General features: G+C 35.9%; 3 protein-coding genes across 6 annotated transcripts; 1 reads left to right on the top strand and 2 right to left on the bottom strand.

Annotated features, from left to right (window-relative positions):
- On the bottom strand, window positions 1-2,505 carry LOC106347239. The gene is made up of 5 exons (XM_048761297.1): window positions 2,150-2,505; window positions 2,000-2,080; window positions 1,725-1,901; window positions 1,283-1,453; window positions 1-1,198 (listed from the first exon to the last, which is right to left on the bottom strand). Exons 1-5 carry the CDS (start codon window positions 2,235-2,237, stop codon window positions 222-224), a joined length of 1,494 nt encoding a protein of 497 aa, XP_048617254.1. The 5' UTR covers window positions 2,238-2,505; the 3' UTR covers window positions 1-221.
- Window positions 2,319-5,008, top strand: LOC125588541. Its single transcript, XM_048759939.1, has 2 exons — window positions 2,319-2,397; window positions 4,302-5,008. The coding sequence occupies exons 1-2, from the start codon at window positions 2,319-2,321 to the stop codon at window positions 5,006-5,008; spliced, it is 786 nt and encodes a 261-aa protein (XP_048615896.1).
- A 1,736-nt stretch (window positions 5,009-6,744) lies between these two features.
- On the bottom strand, window positions 6,745-12,267 carry LOC106347241 (probable LRR receptor-like serine/threonine-protein kinase At1g56130). 4 transcript variants are annotated; one of them, XR_007325277.1, is made up of 20 exons: window positions 12,013-12,267; window positions 10,413-10,599; window positions 10,198-10,269; window positions 10,040-10,111; window positions 9,897-9,968; window positions 9,745-9,816; window positions 9,592-9,663; window positions 9,409-9,480; window positions 9,185-9,256; window positions 9,028-9,099; window positions 8,847-8,918; window positions 8,607-8,678; window positions 8,456-8,521; window positions 8,198-8,263; window positions 8,015-8,059; window positions 7,855-7,916; window positions 7,515-7,767; window positions 7,391-7,443; window positions 7,109-7,307; window positions 6,745-7,009 (listed from the first exon to the last, which is right to left on the bottom strand). XR_007325277.1 is itself a non-coding variant. In XM_048761299.1 (19 exons), exons 1-19 carry the CDS (start codon window positions 12,134-12,136, stop codon window positions 6,936-6,938), a joined length of 1,920 nt encoding a protein of 639 aa, XP_048617256.1. In that variant the 5' UTR covers window positions 12,137-12,266; the 3' UTR covers window positions 6,745-6,935. The 4 variants fall into 4 exon arrangements, 3 of the variants coding, with proteins under 3 accessions (XP_048617256.1, XP_048617255.1, XP_048617257.1); XM_048761299.1 differs by having other exon boundaries at window positions 7,391-7,767; window positions 12,013-12,266; XM_048761298.1 differs by having other exon boundaries at window positions 7,391-7,916.
- Between the last annotated feature and the right edge of the window lie 5,520 nt (window positions 12,268-17,787).

Below are 17,787 nucleotides of genomic sequence, written 5' to 3' on the forward strand. Positions count from 1 at the left end.
TTTTCCACAAAGATCATCTATATATATATATATATATATTACTCAATGCAATAAAAGTTTGCAACTTTTCTTACAAGACCAGAGCAGCATCTAAGTACTTCAAATCTCCCCAATCTCTCACAATAAATCTTAAACACCCCACCTATACCCAAAATTTGTAATCTCCTTGCATGATCTTATTCAATAAGACTTATAATACCATAAACTCACGAGACTTTTTTTTATGTATATGGATAGTATCCATATGGGTAACTAACAGAATGAGCTCTGTAATGAAGATTCTGTTGAGGATTAGCATTATTATTTATCTGATCTGCGGACTCCTTTGGCTTAGTAGTACGCTTGCTGCTCTTTTCTTGGACCGCCCCAAAGACTATCTCATTAGTCTTCTCACTGTTCTGCTCATAATAAGTATGTGGGATCGACGAGTAATGCCTTCTATGCTGCTGCTTCTGTTGCTGCTTTTGCTGTTGCTGGTTTGGGAACTCAGCTGCTTCCCAGCTACTGTAGAACGCACGGCTCTGACGCAGCTGCTGCATTTTCTCTGCGTCTTTGGACATAAAAGCATAAGTCTTTCTCGGTGTTTGGTTCCTATGCTCAACAGGAGGAGGTTCGTCTTCCTCTGGGATCACAAAGCTCTCTTGGATTGGCCATGGAGCTGTTGTGGACTGCTTTGTTTGGTACTGCTCAAAGCTTGTTGCTGCCTGCTTCTTCCTGAGCATCTCTGTAACGGTAACCCAAGCGTTTGAAGCCAAGTTCCCCAGTGATGCCAGGGAGCTTTCATCTTGCTTCTCTAGCAGCTGCTCATCTCCGTTTGGAATCAGAGACGGTCTGAATGGCTTCACAGGCTTCTGATCAGCATCCCCTTCGAACGTATCTTGATCTAAAACACTCACGTTTTGAGAAGAGACGATGGAACCGACCCGTCGCTGCAAGAGAGCCAGCATGTAACCAAAGAAGCCTGCAGCTATGAGAACAGCGATGCCAAGAGGAAACCCGCTTTCGTACTGGTAAGCACAGTCGTCGAAATGAAGCTGAATCTCTCGGATGGCTTTGTTTCCACGGTCAATGACGAGGAGGGAACAGCTGCTTCCAAGATAAACAACGTCAAAGTCATTTGAGAACTTTGCATCTTCGCTTGGTCCATCCACGTGTCCTCCATTGCGAGCCGTCTTGCCTCCAGCTATTGTTGTAACTCCTAACAAGGTGATAGAATGAGTTTACCAATCAAACCCTTACATGAATGCAATTAATTAGGATACAAAAATGCTATTTATTTTACCTCCTTCACTAATCTTCCGTATAGCATTATTCACCGTGTCAGCTACATATATGTTCCCTCGGTCATCAACTGTAAGACCCTTGGGATGGTTCAGCCTAGCGTCACGTAGTCTCCCATCTACGTGACCTGCGTATCCTTCAGGGGAGCCAGTAACCAGTCTCGGCCTGCTATCTACCAACAGTAAATAAAACATTTTAAAACAATAATTCAGCAAAACAGTTGGATTCTTGAATTTAGATCTAATCTTTGAAAAAGTCTGCATTGTACTATTAGACTATACTCATCTCTGACAAAGAAACGACAAACCTCCATTAAAAATAGTAATATAGCTTTCATAAGCAGAGCATGTGCATTCAGTTTTAAGCAAAGACAAAAGCTGAAAGTCATCATCATTAAACAAAACATGTGGATTCAACCAGAGCAATCACATTAAGATACTTACATAGGGAAAGAGAAGAAGAGATCTTGTAGATGTTACTGTTCTCGGAATCAAGAACAAGCAGCTCTCCATTAGGCAAGACCTCAACCGAATAAGGCTCGATACCGAGTTTGCTTCCGTCGAAGACCGTCTCTACTGAATACCCATCCTCGAATTTCACCATCGATCTCGTTGCAATTGCTGGGAAAATTCAAATACAGAGAAACCCCATCAAAAAAGATCTAATCTTTGGGGACAGTAAAGGTAAAGACTTTATGATCGGAAAGGGAAGAACGAACTTGTTTTGGTGGTGGTTTTGAGTGACCATATCCATTTCATGAGTGACGAGCCGTGGTTTGCGATAAACCCATTGATAATCTCTGCGAAAAGAAACAAACTTTGAGATATGGAAAGCTGAAATCGAAAAGGGAGTGAGGGGAGAGACTTACTTGCTGGAGAGTTAGCTGAAGGAGCTGAAGATACAAATCCAGAGAGGAGGAGAATGAGAATACCCAGAAGAAGAAAGTCTCTACCCATTGATTCGATTCAAAGTAAGTAAGTAAACTGGAGAAGAAGAACCAGAAACCAGGATCTTCTGGGGGGGAAAGCGGAAGATAAATGGCGGACAATGTGGAGATTTTGAATAAGGAGAGTGAGAAGAATAGAGTCTTCTTCAGGTTTGTCGGCCAAGGAGAGAGTAAGAAAAGAGGGAAACAGAGAGCCTTTTGCAGAGTTTGTTTTGGTTCATATGCATAAAAGGAGTGAAAGACAGTCAGTGTGTGAAAGGAGGTAGTGAGAAAAGAGAGAGAGAGAGTGGTCATATGTGATTTTTATTCTTTTTTTTTGGTAATTAAATTAGCATTGTTGATGGGTTGGTGATTAGTTTAATTTCTTGTTTGCTAATGACCTTATCAATGAGTTAAGCCCTCCCAAGACATTGAACCAGGCTACTAACTAATAACTAATCACATCATATATTTTTATCACCGCTTTGTTTTTTTTTAAGTGTTTTTTCAAAATTTTCATCAAATTTTAAAAATGACAAATCAATTTTTTTTTTTAAATAAAATAATCTAGAATATTATTGTAAATAATGATCACTTTTAAGTTTCAACAAATATTCAAATCGTAATTTTAAAGACTTTTTAAATATTTTTTTAGATTTTAAATTAATATATTTCCAAATATATAACACATCATCGGATTAACTGGTTCAAGACGGGTCTAGATTGGATCTGAAAACATTGCCTAATATGAAAACATAAAACTTTTTGAGTTTAGAAGAATGAATTCCCAACTATATTCTGGTGATAGTATATATTAGTTATATAAATTGATTCTTTATGCATGAAATCAGCTTTCCCATGCCAGATTGTGTTATGGAATATATTCTAACATCAAAAGAGTAAGTACAAACATTAAAAAAAATTAAACATACAGTTTTTGGTGGGAAAGATTATATTCTTTAGTAAGAAAGGAGTTTTGGTTATGAAGCTTTTATTTATCTTTGTGTTAGATGATATATGTAGAACACAAGTCATATCTTCCTTTATTTAATCATGTTCAAAATCATATATAGATGTTTAGTGTGGTTGTTTAAATGTTCACAGCAAAAAAAAATCACTAACCACTTGACAATTTTACTAATCATCACTACTGCTAATCATGTTTAGTTTTATAATCACTAACCAATAACACCACAAAAGAGTGGCGAACATAACAACATTTTGTGCACAATATAGTAGAAACATAAGTTAAAAAAATATATATAGTAGAAACATGAAATATGAAAAATATTTGTTCTTTAATTTTTTAAATTGCTCTATGGAATCGCCACCACCTCGACAAAGGAAGTATCCAATGACTTGAAATCGCGTGACGAGTAATATCCTTTTAGCCTATGTACGAAGTGTGTCCGTCTCCTTTACTCGTTTATTTTTATATATTCAGTTAACTAATGACATTTCGACACACACTCACACACACACACTCACACACACACACTTAATTAAGAGTCCATTAATTAATGCGATTAAGAGAAGGTAAAGTAGTAATTAGACAAGATACGAGTAACGACTAGAGTCAAACAGTGCATATATTCTCGCACCATGATCCTTGTTTCGCGCTGCCTTATCTACTCATCTACTTGTATATAGTGAACCAATGCATTTTGTTAGTCGAGACGTGATTTGATGCACTTTAATATGTCATTCATTTACTAATAAAATGGATGTATAAGTAGTTATTAAAACTTGAAAGAAGTGAGATGAAACATTTGAGATTCATTAGATTTGTTGCTAAAAAAAAAAAGAGATTCATTAGATTATCGTAGCTTTTGATGTTGATTCTTGGAGTTGTCAATTTATTTACTTATAAGAGTAGTTGGAACCAGCTTAAAGTAAACAACAAGAAAGAAACAACAAGGAAAAGACAAGAGCTGTCATAGATGTGCGGCCGAGGAGGAGAGTATTAATCATGTGTTGTTCCTATGTCCGTATGCACGGAGAATTTGGGCAGAGTCTCAATTCCACCCCCCTCCCTTTGGTATATGGTTAGATTCACTATACTCTAATCTCCAATGGGTCTTAAATTTGAAAAAAGAGTTCCCAAAGGAAGATATAGAAGATGGTGTTGTGTCCTGGCTATTGTGGCGTATCTGGAAGAACAGGAACGAGTTTGTGTTCCAAGGGAGAGACTACGATGTCATTGCGACAGTCGTTAAAGCTAGGGAGGATGAGAGGGAGTGGAGGAGCAGAGAGGAGGTTAAAAAAGATGGAGGTCAAACTGCCCCTAAAGAGGAACCTGTCCGGAGATGGAGACCACCACCACCTACATGGATAAAATGCAATACTGATGGCGCTTGGAACAAAGAGTCGAGAGATGGTGGGGTAGGGTGGATTGCGAGAGATCATCAGGGGAATCTTGTGTGGGCAGGTGCGAGGAAGCTATCAAATATGAGATCAGCATTAGAGGTAGAGGTTGAAGCGTGCAGATGGGCAGTTCAAACACTCTCGGGGTTTGGCTATACACGAGTGATTATTGAGACAGATTCCTTGATGCTGAAGCGACTGATAACTAAGGAGGAAGCTATGTGGCCAACACTACAACCTCTATTGCAGGAAATATCTCTATTGATGGCGGAAAATCGTGGCTTCGAGATGGTGTTTGCTCCGAGAAGTGGTAACAAAGTAGCAGACAGAATAGCGAAGGAGACTTCTACGTTCGCGTCCTTTGTCCCTAAGTTGTATTCTGTTTTGGTGTGGTTGAGTTCTTTAGTTGAGTCAGAGAAATCATTGTATGAACTTTGATAAAGGTTAATGAAAAGTATGTTGTTGAGCCAAAAAAAGAAAGAAACAAAAAGATGTTAGTATCTTTTAGAATAATTTTTTTTTTTTGTAAATGGAAAAAAAAATGTAAAAGCAAAATAAAGAGAAACGGGAAAGAAGGTGAAAAACGGTCCCCTTATAATCTTTATTTGATAAAATCACTTTAACTCGAAAAAGAAGAATTTTGAAAGAGACTTGTTTTTATAGGAAATAATGCATTTTGTAAGCTAGATGATATTAAGTCTCTTATAGTGTCTTTTAGTAATTTTAACATCAAACAAATCTATCGTAAAGATAATACCCATACTGCCATACATATTGTCTAGAAAAATACACGAGATTTTTGTTGTTTCATATAAGTTCATCGGTTCCTATTTAGCTATTTTTTAAAAAGATTCAAAAACTTAATGATATAGTTTTTTTTGTGACAAAAAATATTTTTTTTCTTAAATTTTCAGAGGAAATTAAGAAAGTACAAAAAAGCAGATAACCAAAAAATTGATTTGTTAGTTTTCCTAATTATTATTTTTGCACTATAATTTAAATTGATAGAAACAAAACTCCAACAAATTATTGGAAATGAGAGAGAGAGAGCTGATAGGTTGGTGAGAGACTGAGAGGTGAGAGCCTCATGGGCTGGAACCTTATCAACCTTAGCAAGTTGAGCTATATGTGGACTAAACCTTATCATCCATTTGAGTTGGCAAAAAAAAAAGAGTACAATAAAGGGCGGTGGGATTATAATCATGCGAGCCACGACGACCGTCGAAGATAATAAAAACGAGTCCATCATTGAGGCATTGAAATGACATAAAAACAGTAAACAATTACTCATTCTGGTTGGCTTTCACATGGACACTTGAACTAGTTGGACCCCTCTTCGACTACGACACTAGAGCGAGTTGAGCCCACCACTGAATTTAATTCAAAGAAAAAAAGTGTAGATCACATAATTAGCGAGTACGCTCTCTACATGATCAAAGCAGCTCCTTAGCTTTGGCATAATCCAAAGTCTCAATCAGCGTCTTGATGATGCCAAACCAAAGCCCTCTCTTTGAAGTCTATACTTGACCTATCCGTTGCTTCATTGTCTGGTCTCATAACAGGTTCCATTCCATCATTGTCTTCCACTATGTATCCGTGGACAAGTAACAAGTCTCCCGTTCATTCTTGCTATTTCACCTAAGTCCCACAAACAAAAAGTAGTCATTGTAAGTTTATTCAGAGCATCCATGGAAACTATAAAGACAAGACTCTGCATTGAAAGCCACTGAAAGAGATAGTAGCGGTGCCGCCAAATCTCTGGTCCGTTACGTAGCCTGGCTTAGAAGTGACGTCATCGACCTCAGCATCTTCCGACAACATGGCCAGTTGGCCACAACTCCTGACACTGGTGGTCTCAAGGCAGGAGATGACACTGTGCATAGCAATGCTAATCATGCCTTTCGCTCCTTTCCATGTTGAATTCTCTTAGCTCATCATCTATTAGTTCGACTTCACAGCTTTTCTTGTGTAGATTCCACGCCTATTCACCATAAATGCACAAAGGAATCACACTAGATTTTTGCAAAACCAATCAAGATGTAAACTCTTATCCCCTGCAGCATCCAAATCAATCACAAGTGCACAATTAAGTACTTTTAGCTTGGCAGAAGCATGAATCACACACGGAAAGATCCTACGCCAACAAAGACACTGTTATGAACACAACTCCGAACTAAGAAAGGACATACTCTCATTAATTTGTAAAAAGACACCACCAATGATCCGATTACAACGAGCTACAGATGAACACCAGTTCAACAGAAAATGCATAAACCAGAAGAACAATACTATGATTGTGTATATTAGAAGATGAGATATCAACGGCAAAGCCTCTGACACCAGTCTTCGCCTTAGTAAAAGAGTATCAGACACTAACAACAGTACCAGTCCTGTTCTTTCCCTTTGATGGCGGTATATTAACCACAGTTGGTGTAAAATCTGCACAGCAATGTGTTACTTACACTTAGGTACCACTTAACATCATTAGGAGATAGTGAAAATTAAGGAAAAAAAAGAAATTGTCATTTGTGTTGTTACCTGGTGTTGCACTAACTGCTGATACTAATGGCCCATAAGCCCCCTGAATCGGAATGCAACATGTCCCTTTTCCAGCCCAGAAAAGATGAACTTCGAGGTAATTTTCTGATACATTTGCTTTATATTCTCTCTGAACAGCTCTAAGATTAGGGCCACCAGCTGTTCCCCGTACATCGAAATCCTTTTCAACAAGTCTTCCCTGGAACCAAATTAGGAAGAAAAAGATCAGTACACCAAAACATTAACTTTGTGAAGAGGAAAGCTCGATCAGGCGGTGCAGACCTGGACATAAATGTCAAATCTTCTTCTTGCAACACCTCTCCAAGTGTTGGAACCTATCATTTGTATTTCAGCAAACTGAATTGTCACTGTATAGACTCCATTCTCTAGCCCCAACCCGTAATACCTTAGGGAAGATGCAGAGAGTCTTGCTGACTGAAAAAGCTCCGAGTCCAAAGTGTTGACGAACTGTGATTGTGAAATCGCTATGTATATATTATTGCTGCTTCCGGCAAAAAGTCCTACGCTACTGGCTGCCCATCTCTGAGAAGCACTCACGAAGAAGGAAGCTGGCCCAAGATCCTCGTCCTCCTTCTCAAATAGTGCTCCGCTAACAGATCTTATCTCTGGCCCTCCGCAGTTGATCGAAAAGTCAGAATCTAGAGAAATAATAAACAATTTGTTTTTATAATAGTTAATGCACATAAAGAACAACGGTTGTGAAGATATCTGTTCGTTACACTTACAGATTCCTTTGCCCCTATTGCAGGGGAAGTTCTTTTGCATGCATTTCAGTCCTGGTAAAACTCTTTTAACCAAAATTTATATTTAAGAAAAAAAAGAAAGATGAGTGTCTATACACATTGCAATTTCAAGCACCAACAAGAACATATCCAAGATAATTACCTCTTGTCAAGACCTTTCAATGTGAAGCTGTTAGCAACTAGGTTGCTGCACAAATAACATACATATGATCATAATAAATATTATTACCTAACATATGATCATAATAAATATTTCCTATAAATAATTTTTTCCTGAGATTGAAGAACACAGTGAGTTAAAAATTATAGCGTTTTGTTTACTTACAGTTTCAAGTTCGGTAAGCTGACCCATGAAGGAAGAGTTCCAGACAAATTATTGTAGGACACATCTCTGCAAGTAAGAAAGAACAATAAGTAGGATCTACACAACATGTTATACATTCCATAACAGCTTCCTGATTATATTGGCGAGTCGTCCATGCCACCAAGAGTGGAACAGGGTTCAACTCGAATAAGTGCCGAGTAAAAGGTGAATGAAACTTGAGTATCTGTCAAACCTTCCACAAAGGATTTTGTTACTCACATATTTCTCAACGACTGACTCTTTTGAGTGGGCAAGGAACCATTCAACTTGCTGTTTCCTAGAAACCTGATATGAAGACAACATTTGTTTCAAACAATTACTCGGGTTTTGAATAAAGACTAAAAAGAATCAGAAAATATATCAATCTTACAAGTGACTAAGTCGACTTAATTTGAAAAGTGAAGCCGGTATTGGTCCATGTAGTTTGTTGAAGCTTAAATCGCTGTAAAATAGACATGAATTATATGGTAACACATTAAACGATTCAAGTTAAGAAAATAAAATTTTGGTTATCACCAATTCTAAGATCATTTCATATTATTGGTGTCTCACGCTTTTACAGAAAAGATCCTAAAACAGCTTTCAGAGCATATTGATGAAACGTACTTACACTTGTAGCAAACTTGAGTATTCTCCAATATTAGAGGGTATTGTCCCTTCGAGATTGCTGTTCCTCAATACTCTACAACATAAATCATCAACGTTAAAATACACGAAGGGGAGATAAACTATTCAACAGTAAATTAATCTGATCATGAATAGGAGTAGAATCCAAATCGAAGCTGCCTTACAATATACTTAGAGATTTCATGTTTTTGATGAATTCAAGAGAAGAGCTTCCACTGGATATATCACCTAACCTCCTACGTTTAGGATATAAATATGTGAGAAAGCAAAAGATGAGAAACCGTAAACAATAAAGATTATGACAAACAATGCAACACGTACAGTTCTGTCAAAGAAGCTAAGTTAGAAAATGACGATGGTATCGGACCACTCAAACCAGTTCCGAGAATTCTCCTGCAGTAAAACAAGAACCCATCGTTTAATCCCAAATTCAAATGCAGTGAATAGTTTTTCAACACACAGAGTAAAATGAACATATAATATCAAAACAAGAGCAATGGAACAAATTAACTATGTAAAACTCTGTAGAAAAGAATTCTTCTTACAAGGAAACAAGTTTGGTCCAGTTTCCTATAAAGTCTGGTATCGGACCTGTAACTTCCAGATCCATCATCCAACTGATACGACATTGAGAGAAAAAAATCACCCCAAGACCAAAAAAATGTGAAGTAATATATAGCTGCAGACATCTAACAATAAAGTTTAGATTTGAATTCAATATATCTTACACGACTTGCAGCTCCACAAGATTAGCAAATGATAAGGGTATTTCCCCGCTAAGTCCAGAACTATCTATATAGCTGCAATACATGTAAGATAATCTGGAAGGTTAAGGTTGCATATCTATGTTAGATGCATAAGCATTTGACAGATACACTCACATTTGTTGTAGTTTTGTACAACTCCCAATCTCAGCTGGGATGGAACCAGAGAAGTTATTTGAACTGACAGCACTGCATAAAATATATATATATATAGTAAGGAACCATCAAAATCCTCAAGAAGCATTGTAAAATACATCATATAAGCTTACAGCGATTTCAACTCTCTAAGCAAACCGATTTCCTTAGGAATAGGGCCAGACAACGCATTGATCCCAAAAGTCCTACGTGAGAGACAAGAAAAAAATGTTTGTAAAAAGGTTCATTATTAAAAGAAAGTCTCTCACATCCTTACAGCCATTCCATCCGAGTCAGGTTTCCAATTGCAGGAGATAAGGGTCCTGTCAGAAAATTTTGACCCAAGTTCCTGAAAAAAAGATGAAAGATGTGAACTTTGAGTCTCAATAAGTGTGTTAGCTCTGTTTTGACGAAACTATATAGTAAAAAGCATACAGATTCGTGAGGTAATGCAAAGTCCAGAGCTCTTCAGGTATAGTTCCTACAACATCTATCGCATAAACCTTCCTATGAAATAAAAAAAGAAACCCAAAAAGAGCTCTTTTAAGTTTGAGAATCATTAAAACATGTCTGCCACAGTTGGTGATTTCGCAGTGGGAGAATATGTGTCGAACACTTGGGGTGCAAGAGAATGGTAGAGATCCATTTACAGTGCTGTGATGCGGCAGATTTTGGAGTTGACGAAATTACAATCGCATTTTATTAGAGGGTTATATGCACGGCTGTCGATGGTGACACCGTCGTCTATGGCGGCGCCGGAGCAAAGCTCGCCGCTGATGTTCCATTCTCTAGGCGCACGAATCTTCCATGTTGCGAAGATGGAGTTCAATGCACGCGCTGTCAATTACTTATCCCATTAATTTTAAAGGCACGCGCTGTTTATATATTAGTCCATCCTTCTCGTAAAGATAGATTTTCCTAAATTTTCGCGTATATTAAAAAAACACATTAAATCTCTGTAAAAAATATATTATTTTGCGTAATTTTCAATTTTCAATAACTTTTAACCAATAATAATTTAATAAAATTAATTAATTTTCTTAAAATTTACATCTTTATCATAGAAAACACAAAGTATCTATTTTTGTGAAACAATTTTTTTCTAAAACATCTATCTTTTTGAAACAGAGAGAGTATTCATTTTGATCGATAAAAATTAAAAAATTCATAGTCATTTTTTAGCTTTTTTCACAAAATAGAAAAAAATGATCAAATATAGTTTATTAAAAAGTAAATATACAGTTATACTTTAAAGTTACCTAATCTAGACATATAATTTAAAGTGAAAGAGTGTGATTTTAAGAATGAGATTTTAAAAATTAAAAAATAAAAAAATTTCAAAATAAAAGAAGCTATTGGTCATTTTTTAAAAGACTATTTGTGATTAAAAACTTAAAATGGCTATTTAAGATAATTTCCCAAAAAAAATTACTTTTCTATAATAGAATTTATAATTAATTTTTATTAACCTAAAACCAATAAAATAAAAATCAACGAAACACCTCATCTATTTACAATGTTTTACAGTTAGAACCAAACTAAAATAATCAGTCCAGAAACAAAATTATATCATTCACTTTTTTCAGTTTTTCTATCCAAAAAGTTGAAACCAAAACTAATCCGATACAAAGAATCCTGACTAAAAACCAAAAAAATTTAAAAAAAATTGAAGAATAAGTTTCATTACAATTTGAATTTGAACTAAACAATCCGTAATATGTTAAATTTTACATTGGATATTATTAATTACAAACCAAATATAGAAATAAAAACAAATTAAACAAAAAGTAACTTGAACATTTAAACATAGGAAAATTGCACCCTATAGCTACACAAAAAACTCAAATTAGCTAACTACCCAAAATTTCCTTCTCTCTTCCATCTTCTTCCTATCTCTTTTTACTCTCACTCTATAAATCTAATTTTAGTTTTTTTTGGCTATTTTACAAATTTTCCCTTAAATATATATGCTCTTCGTTTAATTAAAATAAATGTTTTAAAAAAAAGTTGTTCGCAGATAATTGTTTTAATTTTTATGATTTAATAATAATATATTGTAAAATTAATTAAATATTATTAATTTAACTTTACTAAAAAATAATAATATTTAAATATATATATATATATATTTATGATATAAATTTAAATTTTTTAAATATATGTAAAACCACAGAAAATATATCTCCGTGGAACTAGGTCCCACATACTTAGCTACAGAACATAACTTTTTGAAAGAGAAAGAAGACAGACCTTCGTCGGGATGAGTAGAGGCCCCAGTACGATTTTGAGCTCTAACCACATGAACTGAACAGAGGATACACAAGAACCATACAGTTAGGAGCAGACATGGATACAGTCGTAGCCTGGGCATCATCGTCGACCAGAGAATAAATTGCGAGAGAGAGAGAGAGAGTCCTATGTTTTACTCTTGACTCAAAAACACGACTCTGTTAGTGTTTTATCCGAACTTCGATACATTTTTCTAGTTTGCCATCTGAGTGTAAACACACCATTCCTCCTTAGCGTAACTCACGCGCGTTGACGAAGACTTAAACAATGCCACGCGGTTCCACCATCTTGGACCGTGACACCAAACACCCCTGTTCGGGAACGCGCTAGGCGCTAGTCGGGCGATCGGATTGGGCCTAGCGCATAAAGAGAAAATCGGAGATTAATCGGAAATTATGCGGGACAGAATTTTTAGATGGTTTACTATGTTATAAAACATGTTAATTTTTAATTGTATATAACATTAATACATTTTCATGTTTAAGATTGTATAAAACACACAAATAGAATATATAAACTTAATATAGTGTAATTTTCATCAAAATTATGAATATAAATGATATTTATAAAATTTTAGATCAAATAAATAAATAAAAATATTATTAAAAATAAAAAAATAAAAAAAAATAAAAATAAAAAATAAAAAATAAATAAAAAAATAGATTAGGCGGCCGCCTAGGCGGCTAGGCGGTCATTTAGGCGGCTAGGCGGTCATTTAGGCGGTCTAGGCGGAAAAAAATCGGATATCCGATTTTTTAAACCGATTTGGCATAAATCGAGGCGGAAAAGTGACGCGTAACGCCTAGACGGCCGAGTTTTAGAACAAGGCCAAACACTAACGTTAATCCACCACTTACTGTCTTGTCTAATGAAAATCTCACTTGAAAATGGGACCAAAACACACGTAAGTCAATGGAAGTAATGAAGTCTATGGCTGTAAAATGGTAGTCAATGGACGTAATAATAAAGTCTATGGCTGTAATTGCTAGTCAAGTTTAGGAATACTATGAATACAAAACTTAAAAAATAGAACATAGAACATAGATGATTAGATGGATAGAATAAAATAAATGGAACGAGTAATATCAAAGAAATGTTTTTGGTAACATAAATGGTAACTTCTTAAAAAAAAGAATGAAATTAATATTAATGTATTAATAAAATATACTTTTTTGTATCATTTTAAGTGATATTTAAATATTTTTATTTTGTTCCATAATAAGAAATGTTCTTATTATCTAGATAAAATTAAATGTCAATTGAAACTTGTGACTAATTACAGAGTATTATTTTTTTACTGGTTCGACTATCTTTATTTAATGTTATTTTTAGGTAACCAAGATAAATGGTATAAAAATTTGTATTTTCGTAATCGTCGCGTAAAAACCTTCTGCACCAACTAAATAAAACAGAGGGAGTGTAAACATATATTTCATTACAAATCAATAAAATAATGTTTAAAACAAAACACAAACATTTATTCAAATTTTAATTTTGTACTAAACATTTTTATTGTCTAACATCTGACGTTGGGAATGAGATATACAATATAGTTTGCAATCCAAATATCTTTAGCAATGAGGCTTGTGTCTCATCCTCATTTCAAACATTATGATCATCATTTATATCATTATTAATAATGATATTTGGATTACCATGAAAAACATCATTTCATATTTCTTCTTTAGTTTGGTAGCTCTTCACAAAATCATCCCTTTTCACAAGTTTTTTTTTTTGTTGCTAAAATTCCTTTTTCACAAGTTGGAACCGTATCAATACATTTTCATAATGTCCTCCAGTCTACCTGTACAAACTCAACATTTCCAATGTTGCTTTGACAGTTTGACGGATAAAATTGTGAAGTCTCTCGTTGTAGCAAATATAATAAAAGCATTTGTATAGAAATACCATAACTGCTATGTGTACTATCTAAATCTCATACAAAACAATATCGACCATTTCCTTCTAAACGGTTAGATATAACTTTCAAACAATATCTACAAACATTTATTCCATTACTCCAAGTATTTCATGAAACTTTAGTTCTATTGTTTTTTTTCTTCTGTTTTTCCAAATCTTAAACCATATTGCATATTATTTTACCCATAAAGAAGATTGTAACGCATACACTGTGTGTGCGTGTGTGTTGTAAGCCATATATACATTTAAGTAGCTCGCAAAGACGTATAAATCTCTCTCGACTCATTCTCACTAACCTTTAACATGAACCTTCATCCTCATAATCTGATTTCAGATCATACACCATCATTTATCTTTCTTCTTGATACCTTGGTCCTTTGTAGAAAAAAATTCACTAATAGTCTATCGCAGGAGCATCTTCTTCTTGTAATATCAACTCAGTTAAATCTTCATCAGACATATTTTCAATTTCACTTGAAAGTAATTATGTAACGCGAAGAAGTGCTTGATAAAATGAAGATTAATACAAATTTTTTTTTAGCAAATTAATAAAAAAATATTTTATTAAAAAGAAAGGATGAAATAATATTTTTTATGGTCTTAGTAGAAACGGAAAATAATATAACCGAACTAGCTTAAAACCAGAACTTACGAATAAGCAGAATGAAGAAGATTGATGCACGAGTCAAGAATCTCTTGATCATCAGCTTTGTGTATATCGAAATCTTTACCTAATAGAGTCTATCTTAGATAAGATGAATGAAGGAAATATTATTTTTGAAAAGCTTTGACATTTTCTTGGTAAAGAAGTTTATACATCAATCTTAGACCCAAAAAAAAAGGGTTTATACATCAATCAATCATATAACAAATAGATTATCAAATGCTATTACTCTATTCCGCATTGTCTTGACAACAATCGGGAACAATGTATACAATATGTGTTATACACAATACACCAGTATGATCTGTACAAAAGTTTTTTTAAAAGTCAAAAAAAGAAGAAACTACTCTCTGTCCGACCCAAAGTGAGTTAGTTAACCTTTAGCAGAGCCTCCACAATACAAAAATTTCTTGAGCTACAATCTATTTCACTTTTCAAATTAACACACCAAAACCATGTACAAAATAAAAAGACGAATATACCCCTTTTAAACATGGTAGATCATACCAACTTCTAACGTCGACGCATGAGGAGATGTAAGTGCGGTTCTTGGACCTCTAGTGCTCCTCCTAAGAAACTCATATTCAACGTTAATAGCCACTCTCTTCACCAACCCTGACCCGTGCTTCGCTCTCATATACGCGTTTCCCATTATATAAGCCACTCCTCCCTCACGCGCCTCCGTTAGCTCTCCTTCTCTATCTTCGGAGTCTCCGGCTCTAGTCTCCTTCTCTATTCTTCTTATTCTTCTTCTTCTTCTTCTTCTTCGCTCCCGTCGAGATCCTCGACCCCTTGCATGTACGTCCAACAAGTTCCGACCACCGACATCCTCTCATAATCATCATCATCATCATCATCATCTCCATTCGTCTCCGCGACCGCTGTTTCAGCTTCAGAACGCACAAACTCCGCGATTATAGTGTTTTGTTTACTTACGGTTTCAAGTTTGGTAAGCTGACCCATGAAGGAAGACTTCCAGAAAAATTATTGTACGACACATCTCTGTAAGTATAAAGAACAACAATTAGGATCTACACAAAATTTTATACATTCCATAACAGCTTCCTGATTATATTGGCAAGTCTTCCATGCCACCAAGAGTGGAACAAGGTTCAACTTGAATAAGTGACGAGTAAAAGGCGAATGAAATTTGATTCTATATCAGCAGCATATCTGTTAAACCCTCCACAAAGGATTTGTTACTCACATGTTTCTCAAAGACTGACTCTTTTGAGTGGGCAAGAAACCATTCAACTTGTTGTTTCCCAGACAACATTTTTTGAAACAATTTACTTGGGATTTGAATAAAGACCAAAAATGAATCAGAAAATATATCATCTTACAAGTGACTAAGTCGACTTAAGTTGAAAAGTGAAGTCTGTATTGGTCCATGTAGTTTGTTTTTTTGAATAATATGTAAAATTTATTCAGAAAAACTATTCTTTACAGACTAAGCTACTATATTTTGAAAGAATAAAAGAACAATCTTTCTAATCTCCTATCTTGTGGCAAGCCAAACTTGGAGAATGGCTCTGTACTGGCGAGTTCTCCTAGAGATCAATGTGAGACACTGATTTCGAATCTGTCGATCAATGGTTTTGATCAAAACAGAGGCCGGTGTTGGTGAGGCACCATGCCCGCGGTTATTTCGCTCCCTCCAAACCGAGTACAGGGTCGCTTGAAAACTGTATCTCAGGAGGTAAAGCTCCAACTTCGGTAGCAAGCTATCCGACAGTAATGCATAGATGTCTTGCCATCGAGAAGTTGATCGGGAGGCCATGATATCTCGAGATAGGTACAGCCTGATAATTTGTGGGATTATGAGAGCTTCTAAGTGTTTTAACCGTGATGAAGCACACGAACAAAGTAAAAAGGAGTGAAGTAACCGTAAGTATTTGAGAGAGAAGAGAAATTTGAGAATTTAAGAGAATGAGAGGATTTGTGAGATTGAGAGAATGAAAGAAATGTTTGTATTAAATTGTATGTTTAATTGTGTAACATACATGGTGTATTTAAAGGAAACAAAAGCAATAAGCACTCAATGGTGGAAGAATAAATAACTAGTAGTGGACTAGCCACTCCTCCCCATTTGGTAAGTGATATGGCCACTCCTCCCACTTCCTCCACTAACTAGTAGTGGACTAGCCATTCCTCCCCATTTGGTAAGTGATATGGCCACTTCTCCCACTTCCTCCACTAACTTCCCTTTGTTTAATTCTTCATGTCAACACTCCCCCTCAAGCTTGACAGTAGTGAGTGTCAAGCTTGGAAAGCCATGAAGTATTCCCTCATTAAAACCTTTTCTTGGAAAAACCACTTGGGATAAAAACCAAGCAAAGGAAAAAGAGTAGAATACTCCACGGTGAGGAGATCATTGACATGGAAGGTTTATGAGTCCAAGTCTTGGAAGAATGGACTCACAAACTTTGCTACTGGCCGCCTTGGTGAAGATGTCAGCCAGCTGATCCGCACTTCTTGTATAACATGGGAGAATCACTTGCTGCTCCACTGCTTGTCTGACCTTGTGGCAGTCTACTTCTATGTGCTTTGTCCTTTCATGAAAGACTGAGTTGGATGCAATGTGTATTGCGGCTTGGTTGTCACAGTGCATGGTCATGGGAGAGGTGATCTCAATTCCCAAGTCGCCTAAAAGCCCCTTTATCCAGATAAGCTCACTGGTTAGCTTCCTCATTGATCTGTACTCTGCTTCTGCGCTTGAACAAGATACTACTTTCTGTTTCTTGCTCTTCCAAGTGACAAGATTCCCTCCAATGAATGTACAATAACCGGTGGTTGACCTTCTGTCTACTCTATCTCCAGCCCAATCTGCATCACAGTATCCTATCACCTCAGTGTTCTTGTTGCAAGCCATCCATACACCTTGTCCTGGCGCTTCTCTTAAGTATCTTAGAATCCTCTCCACCATGTTCCAGTGATGAACCTTGGGAGTTTGCATGTGCTGGCTCACTTGATTAACTGCGAAACACACATCTGGCCGAGTGATGGTTAGATAGATCAGCTTCCCAACCATCCGTCTATACTGCTTGACATCTTCAAATGGAGTGTCTTCATACTCCCCCTCTCGCAATACCTTGTAACCTTCTTCAAGTGGTGTCTTGGCATGTCTTCCTCCAAGATCTCCTGCCTCCTTT

Source organism: Brassica napus, chromosome C6, assembly GCF_020379485.1.
Source record: "Brassica napus cultivar Da-Ae chromosome C6, Da-Ae, whole genome shotgun sequence".
Classification (NCBI taxonomy): Eukaryota; Viridiplantae; Streptophyta; class Magnoliopsida; order Brassicales; family Brassicaceae; genus Brassica; species Brassica napus.